The sequence below is a fragment of the Ursus maritimus genome, unplaced genomic scaffold (genome assembly GCF_017311325.1).
Source record: "Ursus maritimus isolate PB19 unplaced genomic scaffold, ASM1731132v1 scaffold_28, whole genome shotgun sequence".
Lineage (NCBI taxonomy): Eukaryota > Metazoa > Chordata > Mammalia > Carnivora > Ursidae > Ursus > Ursus maritimus.
The window spans coordinates 19895702-19920736 of record NW_024425341.1 but is presented as its reverse complement, the minus strand read 5'-3'; the positions used below and the strand labels follow the sequence as shown (position 1 = coordinate 19920736).

At 46.9% G+C, this 25035-nt stretch overlaps 1 protein-coding gene across 1 annotated transcript in view; it reads left to right on the top strand.

Moving 5' to 3' along the window:
- LOC103681364 (low-density lipoprotein receptor-related protein 2-like) overlaps positions 1–24300 on the top strand; it is a 30608-nt gene extending 6308 nt beyond the window's left edge. Inside the window, exons 5-23 of the mRNA XM_040643174.1 lie at positions 3795–4106; positions 6130–6327; positions 6885–7100; positions 8637–8875; positions 9754–9883; positions 10101–10285; positions 11046–11232; positions 11814–12032; positions 12428–12611; positions 14008–14209; positions 14297–14461; positions 14638–14838; positions 15820–16369; positions 16779–16904; positions 18013–18123; positions 19416–19652; positions 21467–21947; positions 23348–23456; positions 24143–24300. Coding sequence (XP_040499108.1) covers positions 3795–4106; positions 6130–6327; positions 6885–7100; positions 8637–8875; positions 9754–9883; positions 10101–10285; positions 11046–11232; positions 11814–12032; positions 12428–12611; positions 14008–14209; positions 14297–14461; positions 14638–14838; positions 15820–16369; positions 16779–16904; positions 18013–18123; positions 19416–19652; positions 21467–21947; positions 23348–23456; positions 24143–24169 — 4079 coding nt within the window. The 3' untranslated portion in view covers positions 24170–24300. The remainder of the gene's footprint in view (positions 1–3794; positions 4107–6129; positions 6328–6884; positions 7101–8636; positions 8876–9753; positions 9884–10100; positions 10286–11045; positions 11233–11813; positions 12033–12427; positions 12612–14007; positions 14210–14296; positions 14462–14637; positions 14839–15819; positions 16370–16778; positions 16905–18012; positions 18124–19415; positions 19653–21466; positions 21948–23347; positions 23457–24142) is intronic.
- Positions 24301–25035: the final 735 nt, after the last annotated feature.

Below are 25035 nucleotides of genomic sequence, written 5' to 3'. Positions count from 1 at the left end.
CAAGGGTTTGTAAGGGACTGGCAACTTCATTCGAGCAGTCTTCTAGGGTGGAACGTTGTGTCCCTGTGGTAGGTGGCTCTGAAATAATAGAAAATCTGTAGGTCTCTGTCCCTGGTTAATGGCACAGAGTTCCTAAGACCTTTGCAACGTCCTGAGTCATAGCATCAGACACAGAGTTCCCCTAAGTCCTTTGAATTTTTCTAGGTGATTGGAAGAGTTTGGTTTGAATGAAGCAAATTTAGTGGGGTCTGCAGTGTAATGCAAAATTGAATTTAAGATCCATTTCTACATTACCCAGACTTAAGACCAGAAAAAATTTAAAAACCTTACCACTGACCCTGGGAGGGTATTTACCAGAAAGACCAAGCCATGACTAGAAGCTTAGAACTTGCAGCCCCACTCCCTGTCCTCTGGAGAGGGGGGAGGGGCTAGAAATGGAATCAGTCATCAATCATGCCTGTGTGATGAAGCCTCTATGAAATCCCCAAAGTAGGGGCTCCAGTGAGCTTCTGGGTTGGTGAGCACATCCCTGTGCTGGCAGGGCGGTATACCCCATCACCATGGGAACAGAAGCTCCTACTCGTGGGCCCTTTGGGTGTTGCCCTGTGGATCTCTTTGGCTGGCTGTTCATTTGTATCGCTTATGAAATAAACCAGTAAATGTGTTTCCCTCAGTTCTGTGAGCAGCAAATTATCAAACTCGAGGGGGTTGTAAATCCACTGATTTACAGCCAGTGGATCAGCGTGCACGTGACAACCCGGACTTGTGACTGGCATCAGAAGTGGGGGCAGTCTTGGGATGGAGCCCTTAACCTGTGGGATCTGATGCCTGTCTAGGAGGACAGGGTCAGAACTGAATTGTAAGACATTCGGCTAGTGTTGCAGAATTGCTTGGTATGGCGACCCCCCCCATACCCCCACATCTGGTGTCAGAAGTGTTGGCGGAGTAAAGGAGCCACAGGGGTGTGTTTTTTCTTGTACAGTGCCTGAAAGCTTGACAAAGCCAGGCAGGCCCTTCACAGCAGGGATCAATCAGGCTGGTCACTACCTCTCAGGACCTATTTGCAGATCTCAGGGCCTCCTTACAGCCCTTGTGAGCATGCAGCTTTCAGCTTCTTACATCAGAGGGTGCTAATATCAGCGGTTTCTCTTTTTCTAAAAAAAAAAAAAAAGATTGATTTGAGAGAGAGAGCACATGGTGGGGAGGGGCAGAGGGAGAGAGATACTTAAGCAGATTCGTACTGAGTGTGGACCCCAGTGGGGGGGCTCAGTCTCTTGACCCCGAGATCACGACCTGAGCTGAAACAAAGAGTTGGACGCTTAACCGACTCTGCCACCCAGGTGCCCCGGTGTTTTCTCTTGAATGAGTTAATCTTGTCCTCATTGACAAGTGTAGGCTGGGAAATACAGAGGAGATTGCTAATAAAAAAAAATAGGAGGGCTTCAAAAATACATTTTAGGCAAGAGTGCATGTCTTTAGGAACCTGTGTAGAATCTCTCAAAGAACATTCCGTGGCCCTGGCAACTGGGCATTCAACTTTGAATCTGCACAGCACCAGTAAAATCTAATGCCAGAGAGAGAGCATCTTCTGTGCAGATGGCGGAGCCCAAAGGAGCAGAGAGAAGCTGCACCGGGTGTGGCTGGTCTGTTCTTAACTGGCTGACCTCGAGCCCTTCTTTCCTGGAGCGACTTAAGGAACGTGGGGGACAACTCTGTGTGAGTTCCTCCACATGAAAATGTGAGGAATAGTAGGACCTCTCCCCCTAACACCCAGGAAGTGGGGAGAACTAGAACACAGGAGTCCTGTGTGTACAGGCTTGTCCATTCTGCCAGCCACGCCCCAGCTTCCCGCCTCGTCTGTTGGTCAGCCTCCCCCTTAGTTAACATTGGAGTTCTGAAATATATCCCAGCACACCACAGGGTATTCTATTAAGACCCAGCTCTCTGGGGTTGGGGGATGTGTGCATAGATACATTATATATGTTTGTAATAAAGCTTACTGATACAAAGGTTGTAACACAATTTACAAATAACAAAGTATACAGTGCTCTTTGTTGTAAACTTCTTGTAGCTACATGATTTTCAGATTGGCTACAGATCCAAGAATTCAGAATAAAAAAGCAGTTTATAGTTGCAGTTCAGTCAAACTTTAACAAAATCCAACTATGAATAAATGCTTGATTGCGATCTGATTTGGCAAAGAGTCGCTGCCATCCCTGAGTGAATATAGTCCTGTAACGTTATGTGACACTTGTTTCCATAAACAAGCAAGAAGTGCAGCAGTGAAGACCAATTAGAATAAGTTTATTGAACTAAAGGAGTTATTTATGGATTTGGATAATTGTTTTCAAATTCTAGGAAAATGGTTTCCCAACTTTTGTGGTCTTTAAAATGTCATGGCCATAGGTGTGACACACATGAATTTAATGTGCAGTATTAACATTTTCCTCTACCACTTAAGTCCAGGCCAGGGGTTGTCAGCCTCTTTCTATAAAAGACCAGACAATAAGTATTTCAGGCTGGTCGGGCACTCTGCCATTGTATCTGCAGAGGAGCCGAGGACCATATGTGCACGATTGACCGTGGTGTGTTCCCCCGGAATTTACAAAAACACACTGCAGGCTGGAATTGGCCCAAGGGCCATTGTTTGTCAGTCCCTGGTCTAGAAAACAAAACCGAAAACAAATCAAGCCCTGATATGGAGTGTTTGCCAATGTCTCTGGTTAAAAATATTCCCACAGTGCCAGGTTTCAAGCTCCCAATGTAATGTCACTTAACGTAGGGTTAGGAAGGGGTGTGTGGTAGCAAAATGCAGGAAAGTGAGGACTGGAGTATTTTCGTTTCGAATTCAATTAAGTTGATGTAATTTAGTTTTAATAACGACTATTCTGGACAGCAAGCTTGCAGCATTCCTGAATTTAACAACCAGCCATTTCGATCTTGTGCAAACGAGCTCCAGCACACCGCTCTGAAATAACGGGTGCTCACCTAAGCTTTTCGTAGGTACGCACTCTAATCCTCAAACCTGAGAGAAGCCCTGTCCCTATCACGCGTTTGCAGAAACTACAGCACAGTAATTACCTGACATCTTATTTTGAAATGTGCTTCCAAAATGGCAGTCTGACTTGCTAGCCTCGTCCTGCTCTTAGCTTTTATGCTATCCTGCACCCCAGAGTACGTACTACCTAGCTGAGACTTGTGTGGCTCTAGTGGGCCGGATGGGAGTAGGGAGTGCTTGGTGGCTTGGTGCCCACGTCTGTTACACTTGAAAGCTACCACTTTGTGGCTTCTATATACTTGGTCCCTATGCTATCTCTGTCTTCTAGCTCTAGGTCTCCTCACTATCTATCCATGCTACTGGTGACCTTTCACACCACTATTGTGGTGACACTTGACCCAGTCTCTGCTTTCCCATAGCGATTTCAGTCCTAGGCACTTGGCATGTAATTGATTGATTTTCATACTTAACCGACGAAGAGGGAGGTGAATCCAAAGTTGCAGGTCTGCGTTCAAATGCAAGCGTTGCCACTTAGATCTCTAACTTCTAAAAGGTGGTGGGTATCTCCCTTACCAGCTGGTCGTGAGGATCACATGAGCTCGTATGACAGATGGGTGCGGGAACCAGAGTGGGCATGATGGGACTCCCCGTGTAAATGAGGCATGCGGGCTTGTTAGGGACCAGCCTTTGCATCCCTCCAAGTGTCTCCCTTCCATCCTTGACCCAAAACGGTAAGACCAAGCACGAGTGTATTTGAATGTCCTTTCTACTGGGAGTTCCTTTCCCCCCCTCACAGTCTGCTCAGCGAATGTGGACATATCCACGGGGAACTTGTACTGGCTGCCGTGTGACCGAAGTGCCATCCAGAAAACTAGCATCCCTGGCCCGGACACATGGACCCTCTACAGAACAGGCAGCCTTATACTGCATCTTCTTCTCGACTGGCCAAAGAGAGTGCTCTACTGGGTAGAAAGTGGGAAACACTTGCAAAGTATGACCCTCGCTGGCAAAAACAGACGGCAAGTCTGGACGGGCACCTGGACGGCGGACACCCACATGGCCTTAGACCTTGGCTCGTCTAGCATCTTCTGGACGACCAAAGGGTCAGGTAAGGGCTACCCAGAGCGACGCGGTTGGAAGAAGCTGGGGAGTGGTGATGGTAAGTCTCGTTTCGGCATGAGGATCGCGGTCATTCCTAGAACTAGCTAGATCTAGGCTCAGATTCTGGTTTTCATAGTTACAGCCTGGGCACACGTCCCTCGGCTCAAACCCGGTTTCCTTTGTAAGTCTAGATTTCTGACATGAAAGGTAGAAAACTGCAGAGCTAACATACTTAGTCGCAGTTTGTTCAGAATGTGTTTCTGTCTCCATGAGTAGAAGTAGCAGACCCGAACTTGCATTGCAAATGAAGCAGAGGTGTGCTTTAGGTCCACTGGGTCGCAGATGTGACTCCTGCCTTGCCGCTGCCGCTGACCGTCTTCTCGGGTGGCTGGTGGCTGCGCGCAGGCGACCGAGTGTGTTAGCACACTGCCTGAAAGAGGTAAAGCATGCCTGATGCTTCCACGAGGCCCATCTCGCGTTCCTGGAGCTTTAAACACTTCCCAGGGCTATCCTTAACTACAAAACTCAGTAGGAAGAATCTGTGCTTATTTTCAGTGGGGCTCATTGAACCTCAATAGAGGGCTACCCATGCCCCCCTCCCCCCCACTGTCATGGGCTCCTTGTTCTCTGCCAGCTTGTAAGCACCTGACTCTTCCTTAGGGTTGCAAAGTCTGAGTCTCCTCAAAAATAGAACATACACTTTGAACAAGACCTGGAGTGACGGCATTATAGCGGCTCACGAGCCCTACCTGGTGACCGTGCACGGGGGAGCCCTCCTGCTGTGGGACAGGAGGACACCGGAGCCCTTCGCAGTGTCAAGAGAGCCATATGTGAGGACAATGATCATCCTGGCAGAGAATCAGCAAGTTTCAGGCGAGTCTTCCTTTGTGGGTTTCTTCTTTGAAATCCACTTTCTCTGCCTCTCATCAGTGTGTTTTCTGAGGATAAAATCCTGGGTATCTTTGTATTGGCAGTTGCCCCAGCCCACAGTGCAGCGGACCTTCTCCCTAACTTGGCCTTATCTGGAAGAGTAAGAATCGGACACGTTTCTCAAAGTTGCTTAATGACACAAGACCCCAGGCAAAACTCCCAGAACTTTGCCCCCCATAACCCCTTTGGGGAGTCCTCTTGCATGTTAGCACCTTAAACCTCTTCACCTGGCGGTATAGAGATCCATTTAATTGGTTCTAAAGCACTTGCCCCAACAGATTTCACCGAGGAACCCCCTTTTCCTCCAGCAGCAACATCTCACCGAGGATCCTTTGCAAAGCCGTTTTGGGGCTGCGGATACCAGGACACGCAGTTCCTTCTGCTGTTGAAGCTGCACGGGTAGTCCAGATCACCCTGCTTACGCTGCTTTTTTTCTCTTCACACGAGCCTTTGGCCTGGAGACAAAAAATCAGACTCTGGCTCATGAGGCAGAAAAAGCAGAAATCCTATTACAGGATCCGGGGGACTTTGTCATAGGCTAGGAAGCCAGACAGAACAAGTCCCTGCTTACAGAACCTTTATTTTTCTTGTCCTTCCTTCCTTCCTTCCTTCCTTCCTTCCTTCCTTCCTTCCTTTTTAAAGATTTTATTTATTTGACAGCGAGAGAGGGAACACAAGCAGGGGAAGTGGGAGAGGAAGAAGCAGATTCCCCGCCGAGCAGGGAGTCTGATGCAGGGCTTGATCCCAGGGCCCTGGGATCATGACCTGAGCCAAAGGCAGATGCTTAATGACTGAGCCACCCAGGCGCCCGAAACTTTATTTTTCCTTCCTAGCAGATAGCATCAGGCAGTGAGAAGTTATTAGGTTTGGAAGGAGAAAACAATCTGCCCAAATTTGAAGCCATGAGATGATAGGCCGATGGACAGCATCTCACCTAAGGATCTAGGCTTTGAGGCCATCTCACGTTTTTTTCTTCCTACGAGGTAGACACATGTAGCTGCCGAGCCCCGACATGGTTTTTGGAGGAGGGGGACAACAGAAGTACGTCTCTGGTGCCAAGACCCCAGGGCCTGCCTTGCTGAAGCCACTGTTTCTTACAGATCCTGAGCTTGAAGAGGCGGCCGCAGGCGGTCCTCCCCTCGCACTTCCTCTAGCACCCCCACTGCTTTGCACCCCATCCTCTGTCCCCTGTCGGAACGGGGAGGGATGCGTTTCTCCGGAGAACCTCTGCGATGGCAAGCCGGACTGTCAGGATGGCTCGGATGAAGGGGACTGTTCCCGGTTCTGCAACGGACCAGGTCTGTCTCTGCGTCAGGAATGCCGATGCGGCTTTGGGCTGGTGGTGTGAATGCCCAGCGTTCATCACAATCACCCTTGCTTCCTCTGGGTAACTTGTTGTAGCTGAAGGTCCTGGTCTGTCAGAATACGCACTCTGCCAGTATCCGTGTTATCGCAGTTAAGTCAGATGTTTTACCAGGTGTAATTTTTAACTATTGCTTCCTTGCCTCCTCAAATTTGCTTAACTGTTCCAATATTTGCCTTTATAAAGGCTGAGCCATAAGCTGACCTGAATGGACCGCTTAGAACAGATTTGGCGGTGTTTTTCAGTAAGTCGTTAAAGTAACCAAACCACTATGAGCGTTTGGTACTTAAACAGCCTCCTTCAGCTTGCTAGTGTAATTGACCTGAGCACTTTAGTAAGGCTTGCTTCTGGATTAGATGAACTGTCGAGCTCGAACAAATAGGGTGCAGTCTACTTACCCCTCAAACTCCGGGAAGAGGGTGAGTTCATCTAATTTTAAGCCTTCAGTAGGACTGAGTAGATGGTGCGAGCCCTTGGTCCTTTCCATTTTAGGGGTCTTCCAGTGTCTGAACAGAAACCAGTGCATTGAGGAGAAATACCACTGTGATGGGGCTCAGCAGTGCTCCGACGGGTCTGACGAGCTGGGCTGCTGGAAGCCCACTGAAGAGTGCTCTTTACGTTGTGACAACAAGACCCGCTGTATCCCTAAGAGCTGGCTGTGCGATGGCAACGCAGACTGTTCTGACCAGAGCGATGAGCAAGGATGCAGTAAGTACCGTGCAGCTCATTCGTGGTAGGTTACGTTCTCCGAAGTTGCCACCAACCCTGAGTGAACAGATAGCACATCATTGCTCGTAGAAAAAATACAGGGTGAGGTTTCTGAGAATCTGTCGTGACAATATTTTTGTCAACGAATCAACATATAACCTTGTTTTAGGTGTATTGCTGTTTAAAGACCATGTGATACACACATTGTTGTCTCATTAACATCGAAGTCACAGCCAACAGCATTGGAACTCCTGCCCAAACAAAGCCTAACACATGTATTTGCTCTGTAAGGCAGCTACAGACTTCTCGCCCTAGGAACACCAGACAGCATTTCCGCACTACCCCTGGGGGCCCTTTTCAACAGCAGAATCCCCCCAGAGTACAAAAATGTGGGAAGTATGGCTCTAGATTGACCACAGAAAGGACTCTTGTTTAGAGTGTGAGGACTGAAACGAGAAGGCAGAGCGTCACCTTGTCCCATCTCAAGTGGACGCATGCGCTAGGCAACACAAGAGTTCTGCTGTGTGTATGCCTGTCTTCAAATGACCATGAAAGCATGGGAGCATGGATTCCAGGGCGGCTGACGAATTTTGGCAAGTAGGGGAATGTGCAGATAATGAATCTGCAGATAATGGAGATGGACTGTACTTACCACAAAGTTAACAGACTGGGGTGAAAGGGTCTGAGTCGGAGGGATGTTGGTGATATAACACTTCCCCTCCGTGACGAGATTCCCATCAGTGGAAAAACCAGTTTACTTGACACAATGTTTCTTGAGCTTGAATCGACCATCTTGAAGATTTGAATTTTGATCCTAGGTCTTCTCATGTGGTGGGTCCTTATCTTTACGTGTGATTGCTTTCCCCTCTTTTCGATGGGAATCTTTCTTTTAAGTCTTCTCAATGACCTGTTTCAAGGACCTTAATCACATTATGGGAATAGGGTAGAAGAGAGAACTTGGAGAATTGAAGTGGGAAGAAGAGGAGGCTGGGTGAGGTACCATGATAGATTCGAATGCAGAGGCCACTGGGTAGCCAGGCAATATCAGTGCACTCGGGCTTATGAGAAGAACATCAGGAGGAGAGGCAGGAAGGAACCCCAGGTATAATTTACTTTTCAATGCATATGTATGGTTTTTGCCTAGGACCTGAGTTTTCTTGAGCGAAGTCAAGCAACTTCTGTCTTTATGAACTGAGCCCAAGAACGTAACGTGTAGGGTGTGTTGGACGTCATGAGAGACTTTCTCTCTTCATGGATGACGTTAAGGTCCTGGAGAAGAGTCCTACTCCTCAGCCTATCCCAGTGTCCGTCTACGTGTGTCCCATGCCTGTCCCCCAGCCCTCATTCTCCGAGACAGGGTTTTTCTGGGCTAGCTTAGTAGCCTTTTCTGGCCTAACACTATTCAAACCACCATCGAGGGCTGGGGTTTGGTTCCCCAGGTGAGAGCAGAAGACTGGGGAGTCTTCAGACCGCTTCATGTGCCTTCAAATGGCTTCCACATCTGGCTGAGTTCTTACCTAAAGCTTTGTTTTCCAGTTCGTGCAAAATGCAGTGCCCCTGAATTTCAGTGCGAGAACGGCCAGTGCATCTCAAACTCTCTGCGTTGCGATGGGAACCGAGACTGCCGGGACCACTCCGACGAGGACGGCTGTTCTGTGGCCTGGCCACTGCGGTGCTCGTCAGGGGAGGTGAAGTGCCAGGGGAGCGGAGAGTGTGTGTCCACGGAGTGGCTGTGTGACCGTGACTTCGACTGCGAAGATGGGACTGACGAGAAGGTAGGACACCCTTCTTCAGAAAACTGGATTTCTCCTCACAGCCAGAATGCATGCCCTCCTTATAGAAAACATGAGAAAACCCAAAAACAGTGAAGGCTCTCATCCCTACTGTCCAAAAAGCCACTCGTCATGACATCAGAGTGTCCAGAGAAGATCTCTTGTCAAAAGACAAATGTTTAAGAGGCTTTTATTGTAGGTTTGCAAGTGTTCGGTCTTCATGGCCATGGTGTAAATGTCGCCCAGGAGATCTGCTCCGAAGCTCTGCCTCCGCATCACTGAGAAGTGCCCTGACCCTGCCACCTTGTGGGACATGCAGCCTGGCTTGAATCCTGCTGCTTGCATTTGACCTGAAGGAAGTACTTACTCCCCTCAGGTTCTACTTCCTCCTCTGTCAAATGGGTAGGAGATGGGCCTTGTGGTGCCTGAGGGGGTGAGAATGCCTCCGAAGGTTCGGGGCTATTAGCAGAGGCACAGGTGTCCCCTGCCCTCCTCTAGTACATCCTGCCCCAGAGCCTAGCGTCCGAGTCAGGGCAGGTGCAAAGGGTGCCCTAGTGTTTACTGTGCTGGGATGGTTTTGAAATGGCAAAGGGATTCTGAAGAAAAGCTTCTAGAGCACATTCTCCTGCCTAGGTTTTTAAATGGAGATATCCTGATTTGATAAAACAGACCTTTTCACTTCACAGCCAGGTTCGCTTTACCCAGACCTCCTCACCTCAACTCTGGCTGCTGAAAACGTTTTTCTGAGTCTTGGGGCTTTCTCTGGCCTTGTTGCAGAAGGGACTCGAGCGTTGTCTTGTAAGCCAGGCTCGTTCTTCCGCCGAGACCCCCATCCTGGGCTCTGAGTGCAGGTGTCACTGACGGAGTCACTGTCCCCTCAGGACTGTGACCCCGAGGAGCTTCTCTGTGGCTCCTGGCAGTGGTCCTGTGCCGGCGGAGACCAGTGCGTGCCTGACATGTGGCGCTGTGACGGCCAGAGAGACTGTGAGGACGGCAGCGACGAGGCTGGGTGTAAGCGCGGGCGCTCCCCCGGAGGGGAGGGCACTTCCAGGGGCCCCGGCTGCTCGCTTCCTCTTGGCCTGAAGCTGGCTCAGCCGGCAAGTGCCACTGGCCCTGACGTCCACTCCCTGACCAGGATGGAGGTGTCATGATTGTACATCCTTGCTGCGGGAGGGATGTTCGGGACGGTGGGGAGCAAACTATAAAAGTAACAAGTCATTCTCTGTAGGCCCCCCCGAGAAGTGCCAGAGCTCTGAGTTCCAGTGCCGCTCCCATGGCTGCCTCGACCTCCACCTGGTGTGTGACGGGAAGGAGGACTGTGCCGACGGCTCCGACGAAGGGGGAAGGTGCTTGTCGTCAGCATGCAGCCACGCGCAGTGTTCCCACGCCTGCTACCAGTCCCCGCACGGGCCTGTGAGTTCATTCAGCTACTGCTCACCAGCAGCTGTAAACTTGGTTTAGTGACGGGGGGGCAACCTCATCAGTCTGGCCCTGACTGGTCACGAAGCCCCGAGCCTTACATGGCTGAGCTGCCCTGATCCGTCCTCTCATGTCCGCCGAGCCCTCGCTGGCTCCTGCGGAGGCCTGTCAGCTTCCTTCCCTGTGTCGTGTCTCCTGGAACTTTATCACCCAACTTCCAGAAACTGCTACTGTGAGCTCAGGGTGACACTTGGGACTAAGCCAGACGTTTTTATGGACGTCTCTTCCATAGCTGTATTTGGAATGGACCCGCCCTTAAATCGAGGACTGCCCGTGTTCTGGTCTAGCATTATTAGCGGGCTGAACATCGTGAACTTGGCTCTGATGGGCAAGTAAAGAAAACAGTGTTCTGACGTCTGATCACGGTAACCTCTCTAGTGGCGGGCAGCCAGTTCAGCTCAGTCTCCATGCGTCTTACTGGTTCTGCTGGGCTTCCAGGTGTCCTGGGCTGAACTTGGACCCCTTTGTTAACTCAGGACCCACGGTGGTGGCAAGGGTGTGAGGTGTGTGGCAGCATCGATAAGACTGAGAGAATGATTGAATTTAAGATGAAGTTGGTTCTAAGAACTTTTTCGTGTTGAGCTGCTGAAATTGAGTGCATCGCCATGTGCTTTTAAGAACAAGGTCAGGCCTTTTCATCAAGGTTATGTCTCAGTGTCTTCAGGAAGTCTTAATGTTTCTGAATCCCATTCAGGTATGTGCTTGTGCACAAGGCTTCGAGCTGGGGAGCAGTCGCCATGTCTGCAAGGACGTGGATGAGTGCCAGAAGCCGGGCGGTCAGCCTTGCAGTCAGACCTGTGTCAATACCCAGGGCTCCTACAGCTGCACCTGTCACCCTGGCTACTTGCTGGAGCCCGATGGCCACACCTGTAAAGCAACAGGTAAGCTGGAACCGGGATGTCTCTGGAGCCACAGGTCAGGAACTTCGAAGCCCTGAATCTCCCAGGACTACAAATGCAAACCTTCTTTCTTGAGTCTTAAATGCTCCTGCCTGCTTTCTGTCTGCCGAGCAAGCCTAGCACATTCTCCAGATCCCCTTTTTAAATATAGCGGTTCGATGGAATAGAGTCTGAAGGTGTCGACAGATAAGCCATCATGATAGCAGAACCACAACTCTGGCCCCTGTAGCTACAGGTCAGCCTTACTTCAAGTTAGAACAAGAGTCAAAAGTCTTGCCAAGCCCTTCGTAGAAGTGCTAGATTCCACCTACACCTAAATACTTAGTTGGAAATGTTTTTTTTCCCCCAATTTATGCCAATCATGCCTTTATTCTAAGTATCTTTAAATTGTATTAGCACAAGCATGACATCTAGGGGAGAACTGCTGAGACACCAGCCAGCTGGTGTCCCAGCCCTGGCAGTGAGAAGGCAAAGGCTACTTTGTTCTCTAATTCCTTAGCCAGTGTTGAGGTTAGTTTCAAGCTCCGTAAGGCCCTGTGCTGAACACAGTTCTTATCTGGCAGGTACCGAACCGATCCTGCTGGTGGCCATTCAGTTCGGCCTCCTCCTCTATGGCTTGAGGAGCTTGAAGGAAGATATTCTGACAACTGTAGACAAGAACGTGATGATTATCTCTATTGACTATGACTTAGTGGGCCAGAAAGTCTTCTGGGCGGATCTCAGTGCAGAAAGCATTAAGTGGATGAGTATGGACGCAAAGAAGAGAGGGACCATGGTGAAGGGTATGTCCCCTGTGTGGGCTTTGTCCTGCCTTTATGAATGATGCATAACATGAAAAGTAAAATGGCCATTAACGTTCTAGACATTGATTTAATGAAATCTTAACTCAAAGTGACCAAGGCCTGCTAGTGGGCTAGAAATGAGAAGGCTGCCTTGTCACCTCAGTAGACCACAGGAGCCCGGCAGACTGTCAGCCAGTGGCCGTTATCTCTCACGGTCATCTTCCTCTACAAATAGAACCTTGGAGGAATTTGAAGATTGCTCTGATGGAGACGCATATACCAGTTGTAAAATGAGTTAACACGGTACTCAAGTCCGATGCCTCTGAGCTGAAACCTAGGAAAAGCCATAATTTAACCTAGATTCACACCTTGAGTGGTTTCCGCTCTCTCTTCAGGGGTAAAGTCGGACTGTGTCGCGGTCGACTGGATTGGGAGGAATCTCTACTGGGTGGATGGGACAGCTGGCCAGATTTCGGCAGTTCCGCTGACCGCTGTGTGGAGAGGAAAATCTGAGCACACGATTGTCCTGGATGACGACGTGACTCAACCACGGTCTTTGGCTTTAGATCCCCTAAGTGGGTGAGTCCAGGGGTCAGAATGCCACTAAGTCCTCTAAGTTGTTTATTCCTCTTTAGTTCTACTTTGGTTGTGTTCACTTAACACAGAATGAGTAAAAAACCTATCTGACTTGACTTCAGATCTTACGGTGATGTGTGTCAACCATATGTATAGTAATTTTTTTTTTTTAAGATTTTATTTATTTATTTGACAGAGATAGAGACAGCCAGCGAGAGAGGGAACACAAGCAGGGGGAGTGGGAGAGGAAGAAGCAGGCTCACAGCAGAAGATCCTGATGTGGGGCTCGATCCCATAACGCCGGGATCACGCCCTGAGCTGAAGGCAGACGCTTAACCGCTGTGCCATCCAGGCGCCCCCATATGTATAGTAATCTTAAAAGCTTCTGAAAAAAGGTTCTTTATTTCAGCAAAGTGAGATATAGATGTTCTCACTTGGTGGCCCACCTGTACTTTCTTCTGCTAAAATAATTCTCCATTCAGAGGTATATTTGTTTATGGCTTTAAATGGCAAGAGGAAGGAGAATGAAACTAGGGATAGTATTTATTTTTTTAAGATTTATTTATTTGAGAGAGAGAGTGCAAGCAGGGGGAGGGGCAGAGAGAGAATCTCAGGCAGGCTCCCCACAGAGTGCAGAGCTCGATGCGGGGCTCCATCCCAGGACCCTGGGATCGTGACCTGAGCTGAAATCAAGAGTCAGGTGCTTAACCGACTGAGCCACCCAGGCACCCCAGGATAGTGTTTAATTTACACTAATGTGCTTGGTGGTAGTGGTGGAAATAATTATGTGTTGAGGTTGAATCTAGGTTCTTGCATCCAGAGTCCTTTCTTTCTGGAAAAGGCCAGGAACTTAGACACAACATTTCCCAGCTGTCAGAACCCAAGCCCTCATTGGGATGGCCATCCAATGTACGAACAAGATAGAGCAAAACTTAGGACTGAAAGGTGACCCAGATTGGGTACCGTTTATCTGCTTTTCTCACCTTTTCAATACCTTCAACCGGGAATCAGTTACCATGGTCCTCAGGAAATTGGCAGTAGTTTCCGAGGCATCTAATGGCTTTGACTGTGACCAAGAATAAGGTCTGAGGTGCACATCTTCCCATAGAACCAACCTGCTCTCTAGCCCAGGAAAGATTGGCGGGATCCCTGGCTACTTTCCAGGTCCAGGAACTCCTGTGGTCCTTGGCTGCTTATAGCTATCAGGATATTTTATCCCCAAGTGATGACTAAACAAGCACCATTAGATTTCAAGGGAGACTCTCTTTTACTTCACAATTTCACTTAAGGAATAGACCACGTTTGAGGAGGAAATAATTGGGCTAGACATCAGTATCATAAGGAATGAATCAATATTTTCTGGGAGGTAATACTTGAAAGCTGACTTTTATCGGTACAGGTTAATGTACTGGTCTGAAATCGGAGGAGAACCTCAAATAGAACAAGCAGGGATGGATGGTAGCAGCAGAAAAGTCCTCATCAGTCAAGGTCTTGGCTGGCCAACCAGCATAGCTCTCGACCGGTTGAGCTGGAAGATATTCTGGTCGGATGACAAATTTCACTGCATTGGCTCTGCTAACCTAGACGGTACTGGTGTTAGCGTAAGTATTCCTTGGTTATTAGGCTGCAGGAGATGTCTTATAAGCCTGTATAAAATTCACCCAGAAACCACATCATCCCCGTTTTAGATGTTGCAGCTAACACAAATCAAGAGCCCCTTTTCGGTCGCCGTGTTTGAGGATGAGGTCTTCTGGTCTGAGATGAAGATGAGAACAGTACAGCGCATGAGGAAGACGACAGGCAAGAATAGGGCGGTCCTCATCAAGCGTTCCCAACAGCCTTATGGACTCAAGGTCTACGGTGTACTCTTCAAAATATCCCCCTACTTCTCCCTGAAAAGGCTACGTGTATGAGCTTCCCAAGTACAAGCTGTAGTGACCTCCTTCTCATGATTAAAAAGCAAGATTTCTTCATGTGCTCTTTGTAAGGATTCAATCATGCGTAGTGACATCCAGCTCCTCTCTTGCAGATAATGCATGAAGTGCTCCAGCCCAAGTCACCTAATGCTTGTCTGGACGCTGGCTGTTCTCACTTGTGCCTTCTGAGCCCACGATCCAAGGGAAGCTGTCACTGCCCACTTGGACTCCTGCTCGCAGATGACGGCATCACCTGTGTTCCGCTCCAGGAGTCCGCATTTCTGTTCCTCGCGTTGCCCACAGTTATCACGCAGGTACTGTTCTGCAGCCTTACTCACATGTCTGTGCCTGGGCTGATCTGTTACAGACTGAGTAATTCGAGTTCTCTAGGCACAATTATACATAGTAGGGGCCATGGCCCTTGGAGTATTCTTTTTTTTTTTTTTTCACTTTTTAATTTTTTAAGTAATCTCTACACCCAACGTGGGTCTCAAACTCACAGCCCCAAGATCAAGAATTGCATGCTCTACTGACCGAGCCAGCCAGGTGCTCCCCACTGCCCCGGAATAGTCTTCAAAAACAACTTAAATTTTCGTGTTCACTGTGTTCTGGGAGCTATCGTGACCAAAAACGAAGGGGCTATGAGACGAAGACTGCAGCTTGAGAACTAGTACGTCAGAGCACAGGTTAGGGATCTGAGAGTGCGGCTCACCTAGTGCAGCTGTCCAAGCATCTCACTGATGATACAGAGTAATTCTGAATCCGAGCAGCTCGGCTGGGTTCTAGCCTGGTGAGGGGGAGGTACATTTTATGAGGAAACTTTTCTTAAGTCATAGGAGGTACCAACAAACAAGTTACTTCTGTCTTCTACCATATAGAGTATTTATCAGCTTGGGCACTTTAAAATGGCAAATGCTGGGGTAGAGGATTGACTTGAGTTTCAGTAAGATATTAGTAGCGTCTCATTTAAAGGGGGAGGGCCTTTCATATATAAATGTATCCAAGCAACACATTGAACACCTTAAACTTAGACAAATGTTATATGTCAATTATAGCTCAATATTTACAAAATAAAGGGGAGGGCATTTAACAAAGGAGTCAATCTTTGAAACACGTGGATTCAAGGACTTTTAAGTGCTTAAAGCTCCAGGAAGCGAGAGAAATAACGGCTACCTGTTTTTAGATCATGAATTCAGATTTTCATATATTCTAAGTATTGTAACACTAATGCAAAATCAAGATGAAGAATTACACTTGATTCAGCTGGTGCCATCCACCTAATTTTTCTCCCATAGATTTATCTGAAAAATCTAGAAGCTTTACTAGGACAACCAGCTTTACCCGAACATAGGATACTTCCCTTTACCAGTGTGAACCAGCTGGCATCCCTGGACTACATAGTCCAGGAAAAGGCTCTCTACCTTTCAGAGTTGGATAACGGTGATATCAGGCTACTGAGGCTCAAAGAATCCGGAAGACTCTCTTGGAGGAAAATCGTATCTGTGGAGGGAACAGTGATCGACCTTGCTGTGGACTGGTTGAGTGGAAACATATATTGGATTGACAGTGAGAATCCTCACATCAATGTAGCTTCCTCAGAAGGCCAGTATCCCACCGTCCTGGTCAGTGGCAATCTCTACCGCCCGACCTCTGTTGTGCTCCACCCACCCTCTGCAGTCATGTGCTTTGTGGACCTGGGCCCCCAGGACGATGGTGGGCGTGGGTCCAGCATTGAATGTGCCTGCATGGACGGCAGCAGGAGGAAGGTGCTGTGGCAGAAAGCCCAGGTCCCTGAGGGCCTGACCTTTTCAGATTCGGGAACCCGAGTTTACTGGGCTGATACTGGTAAGCAATTAGAACACACCCTAAACGTGAGTCGGAAGGACTTTGGCCAGAGTGAAATGGTGACGTTCTGCTTTCTGGTCTTCAGCCGTGACTTCAAACAGCTTTTAGGTCTGAGTTTACATACTCTGCACCACCTTCCGAACAAACCCAGTGATTCCCCATTCTGAGTAGAATGTCATGGCCCACAGAGCCGTGCAGTTGTCCTTTCGTGAAGGCATAAAATCGGGAACTTAACAAATATGCATGTGCAAATCTTGGCGTATCACTGTTAGAGTAGAGTGAGTAAAGAACTGTCCTTCAGAAAGCTCAGAGTAGACAAAGGCCTCCTGGAGGGGAGACGAGACAAGACACAGCTACAGGGTAGAGTAGAGCTGTAGGCCGAGTGAATTCACTGAGCCTCTCTTTCCAGGGACAGGACTCCTAGAGAGTATTCAACAAGATGGCTCTAGCTACAGAGTAGACCGCAGAGGAATTGAGGGCCTCACCCTCTTTACATTCGGCCAAGGCATGATGTTCTGGACGACAGTTGATGATGGTAAGTCTCATTCAGCGTCTGATTGTCTTTGCGATCTGAATTTACTCCTGGGTCTCTTAAGCGAATCTGCTAATGCCTAGCACTGATCTTTGGCAGGGTCTTTCTTCGGGACGAATAATTAAGCAACTTCCCTAATCTAACATGTATGTGTAACAGGGATTCTATGACTTGGGGAAGCTTTGACTTATTTGGTCATTCTTTATATATGAATGTGCTTAATCCTGTTCTGCCTGAGATTTCTGGCTTTCATCTCAGGCTCTCTGCTGTCAAGGACAATGTGATCCGGTACAGAGAGAGCTGGGCCAGGAATTGGAGCCAGGTAGCATAACTGCTCCGTCAGTTAGTAGCTGTAACACCTTACCTGTAAAAGGAAGACAGTACCTGTCTCACTTGACTCAGTACACATAAAAGTACTAGGTGAACTACGGAATATTCTATACTTGCAGGGTATCACTAGTATTTAAAGAGATTTGCCTAAACAACAGTGTCCTGGTACATTGTTTATGCCTAGAGTCTAGATTTGGTTAAACTGGAAAATGCTATTTAAATCTATCTCTAATAGTTCCAAATGCTGGTCCATTGACCAGTTGGGCTGGCCACATCACAATTGCAAAAACGAGTTGTCTGATCCTACCCGAGAGGTGCTATCTTATTAGATGTGGGCTGAGACTTTGGTATCTGTTTTAAGATCCCCTGGTAACACTTATTACAGAAAGCCATTTTCAGGTATTTTCTAGAACAATGTTTAAAATCATTACCCATCATTTGCATGAACTGCATTTAAGTGTCTCAGATCCTAATTATCTATCTTTGTATATCTGGACATATATGAATGCTCATAACTTATACTTGACTTTATTTTGGAGGAAGGCATAGAACAATTTTGATTTGTCTTGAAATTTCTTCCCAGAAAAAAAAAAATTAGAAAAACACATGTCTCTTCTGTAAAAACGCTTGTTATTCAACTGGCGTTTACGCACACGGGTGACGGTTTTCAAAGTGAGCAATTTTCTTGGCACAGGAAATTGTCTTAAAATTAAAATGTGCTTTTCTTAAAAAAATTTAAATTTTGCTTTTCTTAATGATTTTTCACTGGCTTTTGTTTCAGCCCAGATCACTAAAGTTTGGTACAGCAAGGCAGAACTTTCAGAAAACCAGTGGTTCCAAATTGACCAGAAGATTGTGGATTTAAAAGTTTATAGTAAACTTAGTCAACAGGGTAAGCAACTTTGTAATGATTATGACAACATTGAAGCCTGCTGAATTTCCCCGTGAAGGGGATCCTCTGTCTCCCGCAAGATCTGCTTGAAATGGCTTTCTGTTTCCCACTAAATTATTTCTCTGGCAAATTCTTACAGATCTGCATAACTCTCTTGTCTTTATGCAGTTACATGGATTATACTTCTGGTATATAACTAGCGCTGTTACTTTTCTAGGAGACAAAGTAGTGGTAAATACGTTGGGCTGGAGTTTTATATAATTTTAAGTTCTGTTGTAGGTGGAATTACAACCGTGGTATACTCGAAATCGTCTTTTAGCTCTGCAGTGGAAACTAGTCTTTATTCTACTTATTGCTACTTGTATCTACTTGCGATGTTAACTAATCCTTGAAATTCCAACTTGGGCATGCTCGGATGTTTTTCTCCAGTGTTTGAGTAGAGTAATGATGGGCTTAGTTAAAGTAGTAATAGATATAATCTTTTCCTAGTCGAGGGGAACACCAACAATGTGAGCGCAAATGTTAACCACATCTACCACTACCAGGGATGTTGAGTATACTGGTCTTAAGCGAATGCTGCTCCATTGCCTTGTTTTGGAAAGCTAAACTTTGTAAGCTAGTGTTAGTCAAGCTTAAACTTCTGAAGTCTTGGCCTTGTGGAGAGAACCTTCTTAGAATTCTTCAGTGTGATTTATGGTCATCCAAGTGAAATGAAAATCTGTGGCTTAGTTCTGAGAAGCAGAAGGAGGGTCCTTGCCGCTCCTGAGGTAGGTTTTATCTGCACTCCATACATACCTGTTCCATAAGTCCTGGAATATCTCAAAATAAGACCTTACTAGAAGTTAAAGCTTGAGATATGAGCCTTGCTGAGCTATGGTCAGCTATAAATAGCTGACTCACTACTCGGATTCTTAGGGATAATAGACACCGCAGCCTTCATGTTTTCATCTAAAGAGAGCGTTATTTCTAAGACCCCCTAGTTTTGATGTTGGTGTGAGGGGAAAGGAGAACTCACAAGGGGTCTTGGGTGGGCCAGAGCTCAGCTCAGTTTTTATTAAGCTGGTCCCTTGTCTGAACTCCCAGCTTTCTAAAGCCATCCTTACCCGTGAAGAAGAATCACCAATCACTTGGTACCTGGTTGACCAAAAGGATGAAACTGAAAAACTATCCACCGGAAAGGACATCTGGGTTCTGTAACTCTGACAGTGTATTTGTAGAGCACTGTCTACAGAAGACCCTTCCGAAACCATTAAATCAATGGGGTTTTTTTTTTGGGGGGGGGGGATCCACAGGTAGTAACAGCTGCTCAAAAGACAACGGAGGCTGCAGCCATATGTGTTTACCAAACCCTGAAGGACTGACTTGTAAGTGTCCCAGTGGGCACTCCTTGGCTAATCTAAGCAAATGTGTGGAAGCCGCCCCGTGCTCTGAGCCGTCCCAGGCCTGTAAGGATGGTCAGAAGTGCGTCTCCGTGGAGCAAGTTTGTGATGGTCATGCTGACTGTCTGGATGGATCTGATGAGCTGAGCTGTGAGTAACTCCTAGCCAGGAGCCAACTGTTCATCACCATACATGACATACTTCGAATATTTTATAATATAATCCTCGGTATCACAATCTAATTCTTAATATCTAATTCTGCAGTATCCCTGAAGCTTTTATCCTCTCAATCATGCCTTTTATTACTGGCACTTCTAAACTGAACAAGGTAAAACTTCTAACTATGGGCAATTGGGTATAGATTACGCGGACGCCTTCTGGAAAGCTAGCGTGCCCTCTGATTCAGTTTTAGAATGGGCGATATGAGAGCTCCAAAGGGTTTGACAGTTTGTGTGTTGTCTGAAAGAGCACTTATTTAACTAGATTTGATTCTGTCCATTTAAATTGATCACATAGTGAGGGTGGCCCAGGAGGAGGAGGTGGGGTAAATGATTTAACTTGTCTTGGTTCGGTTTCCCTTTTTAATGGGGCAGTAGCGCTTTCTATCTCAAACAGTTCCAGAATACAAGAGTGTGTGAATAAAGCGGCCATGTTAGTACTTACCGTTGTCAGGTTACTTCCTAAATGCTGGCTAGTAGACGGTTGTTACAGAGCAATTCTGTGGTGGTCACTCTCCTCAAATTCTACACCACTCCAGTGGTAGCCAAGTCACGTAAGCCGTGGCATCGAGGACACAGTGGGCTCCACACTGAAACTTGTCATAACTAGTGAGAAAACAAACTGGAGAAGGAATCTTACAGTGAAGAGTCCTTACTGACTTCTCAATTTAAATCCTCATCTTCCTCAAAGCTGACGAGTTGGAATACCAGTTGTTCCCCCAATGACTTCATCTTAAATAGGAAAGTTAATAGATTTTGATTCCCAGAGTTGATTCTATGGTCTTTCGAATGAGGGCAGTTTTCTCAAAAGCCTCACGTTACAGTGACTCTAGGAGGCAGGTCAGTGCGTGAGAAATGGATCGCCTTCCCTGTCTGGTTTTAGACCTAAACCGGAAGCCTGACCTACCCTCACTTGCTACCCCATCCTGATGACCACGAGTTGGCTCTATTCAATAAGTATTTCCCACTGACTTGTACCTGAAACTTTTTCGGAGGGGATGGTGGTGGGCATGTAAAGCTAGACTGCCTTCCTCTGGGTATACCCAACTGTCAGGGACCCCAGACTGCCCAGGAGTGGAAACATTCCTGTGACACCAGCTCGAGGCAGAGGCAGCAACCGGTTTTGTCACTAACACTGCTGCCTTCCCTCCCCATAGTTTGGTCTTTGGTATTTACGTATGCAACGATGCTTGTGCCAACGATGATGGAGGATAGGGTGAAATGTCTTACACACAGACCTAACTTTCAATTCGTTGGTTAGAAGCAGCCTGTTGCCTCCTCCCTCCTGCCCACGACTGCCACCAAATCTGGTCCAAGATTTGCAGCTTGTACATCTTATGAAACCAACAGTCAACTTGGACTAAAAAAATCCATATTTACAGATAAACATACATCTTAGAAATCTTTCTAGATATTTACCACTTAGATCTACCATACTATTCTTTACAGAATAAAATATTTTTGTAGCTGAGGGAATCTGCCACGGCTAAAACTGGGCATACCATTGTTTAAAAGTAGATTGGTATGATAGACTGGTCTCAAAACCAAACATTTTAAGTGCCTTAGGATATGCAGTTTTTTATATGTTTTCAATACTTTTTTGGTTGGCCAAAAGTAATGGTAATGATTTGATGATTTCATAAATTCAAACTTATCTGGTTAAATCTTCTAGAATTCTTATTCTCCTAAAATCCTTCGTAACTGACAAATATGTGTATATACCCACGCTCGTACCTGTTTTTGTAGGTACCTATCCAGATAAAACCCATTCAACACCAACATCTAAAAATGCAGAGGCTGGAAAAAGGTTGACTCCAAAAGCTGCCCGGCCTCCTCTCCAAGCTACCAAGTCCACCAAGGCTAGATACCCGGGTCCAGAAGGGATGAGTTATCCTCTCAGAAAAACATTAATTCCTCCAATTCCTGCTAGAGAAAGCAAGACTTCAGAAGCCAAGGAAAAAGGCGAGCTCGTTCAGCGCAAGGACTCACAGGGGGCAGCACATCTGCCCTGCAGCACGGATTTCTGCAATGGGAGAGGGATCTGTACAGTGGTGGGCGAGCTGAGGAAGTGCCGCTGTCTGATGGAATATGGCGGACAGTTCTGTGAGGAGCCAGCGCGTGGACCTGCCCCTGGCTACATCGTCCTCAGCTTCACAGTTGTCCTGCCAGTGGTGCTAGTCGCTCTGGGAGCGTTTGTCTATTTCAGAAGAGAACACAAATTTAAAAGGTGAGCAGCTCTTAACGTCGTCATGGGGGAGTTCAAGCCCAAGAAGGCTTCTAGGGTTAGTGGGGTTGGAAGTATGACTCTTCCCCTAAGACCTTGTCCGCTGGGGAAGGATTTAGGTGACGAAGCAGCCATCACTTGTTAGATGACCCGGAGAAACAAGAGAGGCCACGTCTTTGAGACCCGGGGCAAATGATCTTGTAAGGGATAGGAGGCATTCGTGCAGGTAAAATTTGCCTCAGCGGCAGTCTGCACAATCTCAGGGATGAAGTGATGAGATTCTTTACCAACGAGGCAGAGTTGGTGCCAACGACAGGAGGAAGAATCGAGAGGTGCGTTAGTTTGCCGGGGCTGCTGTAACAGATACCACAGACTGCGTGTCTTACACAAAAGGTTTATTTTCTTCGTCCTGGAGGCTGGAAGTCTGAGATCAGTGCATCTGTGGGACTGGTTTCTCCTTGGATTATAGATGCAGACTTCTCCCTGTGTCTTCGCATGGTCTTCCCTCTGTACTTGTCTGTGTCCTGATCTCTTCTTATAAGGACACCAGTCATATTGGAGTAGGGCCCAAACTGATGAGCTCATTTTAACATAATTACTTCTTTAAAGACTCTATCTCCAAAAACAGTTACACGCTGAGGTACTAGGGATTAGGACTTCAACATACTAATTTGGAGGGGATACAACTCAGCCCATAGCAGGAGGTGAAATGAACTCGGGAAAGATTAAAAGCAAACACGTTAAGTTTTGCCCAAGAGCAAGAGAGATTAAAGAAACAAACGATAATACAATGCTGGCTTAGAGTAGGGATGATGACAGAATTGGCTTTAGTATGGGAAGTTGTAGTAACGGAAGACGCTGTTGAGGTTACACATGCTGAGGAGGGACATTAAGCAGCCTGTGTCTCAAGAAATAGATAAGGAAAGTTGGAAAAGTTACGTTTCTGTCCCGCACTCACAGACTAAAGAAAAAAGGCCAGAAGAAATGGTGCGTCTTTGCCCAAGGTAACACTGGTTGATAGATTACTAACATTAAGACTGACTGAATGCTACCCCTGGGGTTTTGATGGTCACCTCAGGTCTTTCTACCACATTAATCGCCACCTACTTGTCCTTGGATTCTGTTCTGCTTGACCCCAATTAGTAGTGTGCCCCAACTGAGAAGGTGTATTGTTTTGGAAGTTAAGTGAATGCCAAGTAACAAATCATAATTGACTCAAGTATCACCCATTCTAGGTCATTGGATTCATTCAGAAGACAAAACAGAACATAATTCCCATAACAATAGCCTTTGATAGGGGATGAGTTGGCCCTTTCCAACCATAGACCCATCCTGGCTTCAACCTCAAGGAACCACTCTTTTGACTCTGTTTTTTTGTTTTGTTTTGTTCTTTTGATTCTTAGAAATCGTGCAGCAACATCAAGAAATTCGACCCGCCATAAAGAAAACGGCCAAGAAGAGGAGAACCTAATGAATAGTGAGACCTTTGTCAACGAAGCCTGTGATGAGCAGGTACGCCTGGGAAGTGTCATTGAGGAGAGCAGATGGTGAGAGACAGCTGAAGGAGGCCCCTTCTGAAAAATCCGAGCTGGGTGAAAGCAGGCAGTGTTACCTTAGAGAGCTTTCTGTAATGGAGAATGACGCTGTTAGGCGAATCAAACGAACGTTCAGTAACTTGTTTAGACTCTGTTCAATCTCTAGTTCAAACCAAAGTGAAATGTGCATGAAATCGTAACCAAGACGTTCAGCTTTTGCTGAACCTCCACAAGGGGCTCAGTCCTGGGGTGGGGTGTTATTAGGGTTAGTTGGATTTACCCCTAAAACTGTGTCCCCCTGTGATCTCTCCTAACCTCTCCGTCACTCAACCACCTCTGCGTTTGCCGTGTTTTAACGTCGTGTGCATTCAGGCGCACCTGGCTGGCTCAGTCAGTGGAGCAGGTGACTCCTGGTCTCAGGGTCACGAGTTCAAGCCCCACACTGGGCATGGAGCTTACAGTTAAAAAAATCAGTCAATCAATCAGTCAATATTAAGGGGTGTCTGGCTGGCTCAGTCAGTGGAGCAGGTGACTCTTGATGTAGAGTTTGGGAGCTCATGCCCCATGTCGGGTGTAGAGATTACTGAAAAGTAATCTTTAAAAACAAAACCAAAAAAACTATGGTAGTACGCACTCTCTAACTTCACGTCTCTTTTCCTACAGGAACTGCTAACTTTACAAAGTGACTAACTTGATAAAAAAGGAGCTGAAACATCTCAATGAAAATTGTTTATACATTGCATTGTGTACTGTTTTAACGTCTGTAACTTATTGTAACTATATGCTAAAATGGTGATTTATTAAAATAACTGCTTTTTAAATTGGAAGAGGTCGTCTGGTTTTGTTGGTGGGTGTTGTAGGACTGCACGGTCACAGGCGGGGGCCGATTTCAGTACAAGCTCCATGTGGTTTCGGTTAGAGTTCATCTGCAGAAACTGTCAGTCCCAGCGTGCCCGGCCCAGTGCTAGTCAGAGGTTCCGGGTTTGAATCTTGGCTCTGTCACTAACTTGGAGGTGTACTTAATTGCTCTGAACTGGCTTCCTCGTCTTACATAAGGAAATGAGGTGAAGGTCAAGTTTTTGCAGTGTAGCGAGTGTTCAAGTATTCTTTATCACTCCCTCTCAGATACGTGTTACTGCAAAGTTAGTACTCACTTTTGCTGAAAATTTGTAAGAACAGTGCTCTTCTTATGCTGTCATTTGATTCTAAAACTAAGTCCAGCTGACCCTTGAACAGCACAGGTTTGAACTGTGTGGGTCCACTCACATTCAGGTTGTTTCAGTCAGCACGTGCAACAGTGTGACTGTATCTTCTAATGATTTTCTTAGTAATATTTTCTTTTCTCTAACTTACTTTATTGTCAGAATACAGCATAGAGGGGGGCGCCTGGGTGGCTCAGTTGTTAAGGGTCTGCCTTCAGCTCAGGGTGTGATCCCGGGGTTCTGGGATCGAGCCCCGCATCAGGCTTCCTGCTCCACTGGGAGCCTATTTCTTCCTCTCCCACTCCCCCTGCTTGTGTTCCCTCTCTCGCTCGCTGTCTCTCTCTCTCTGTCAAA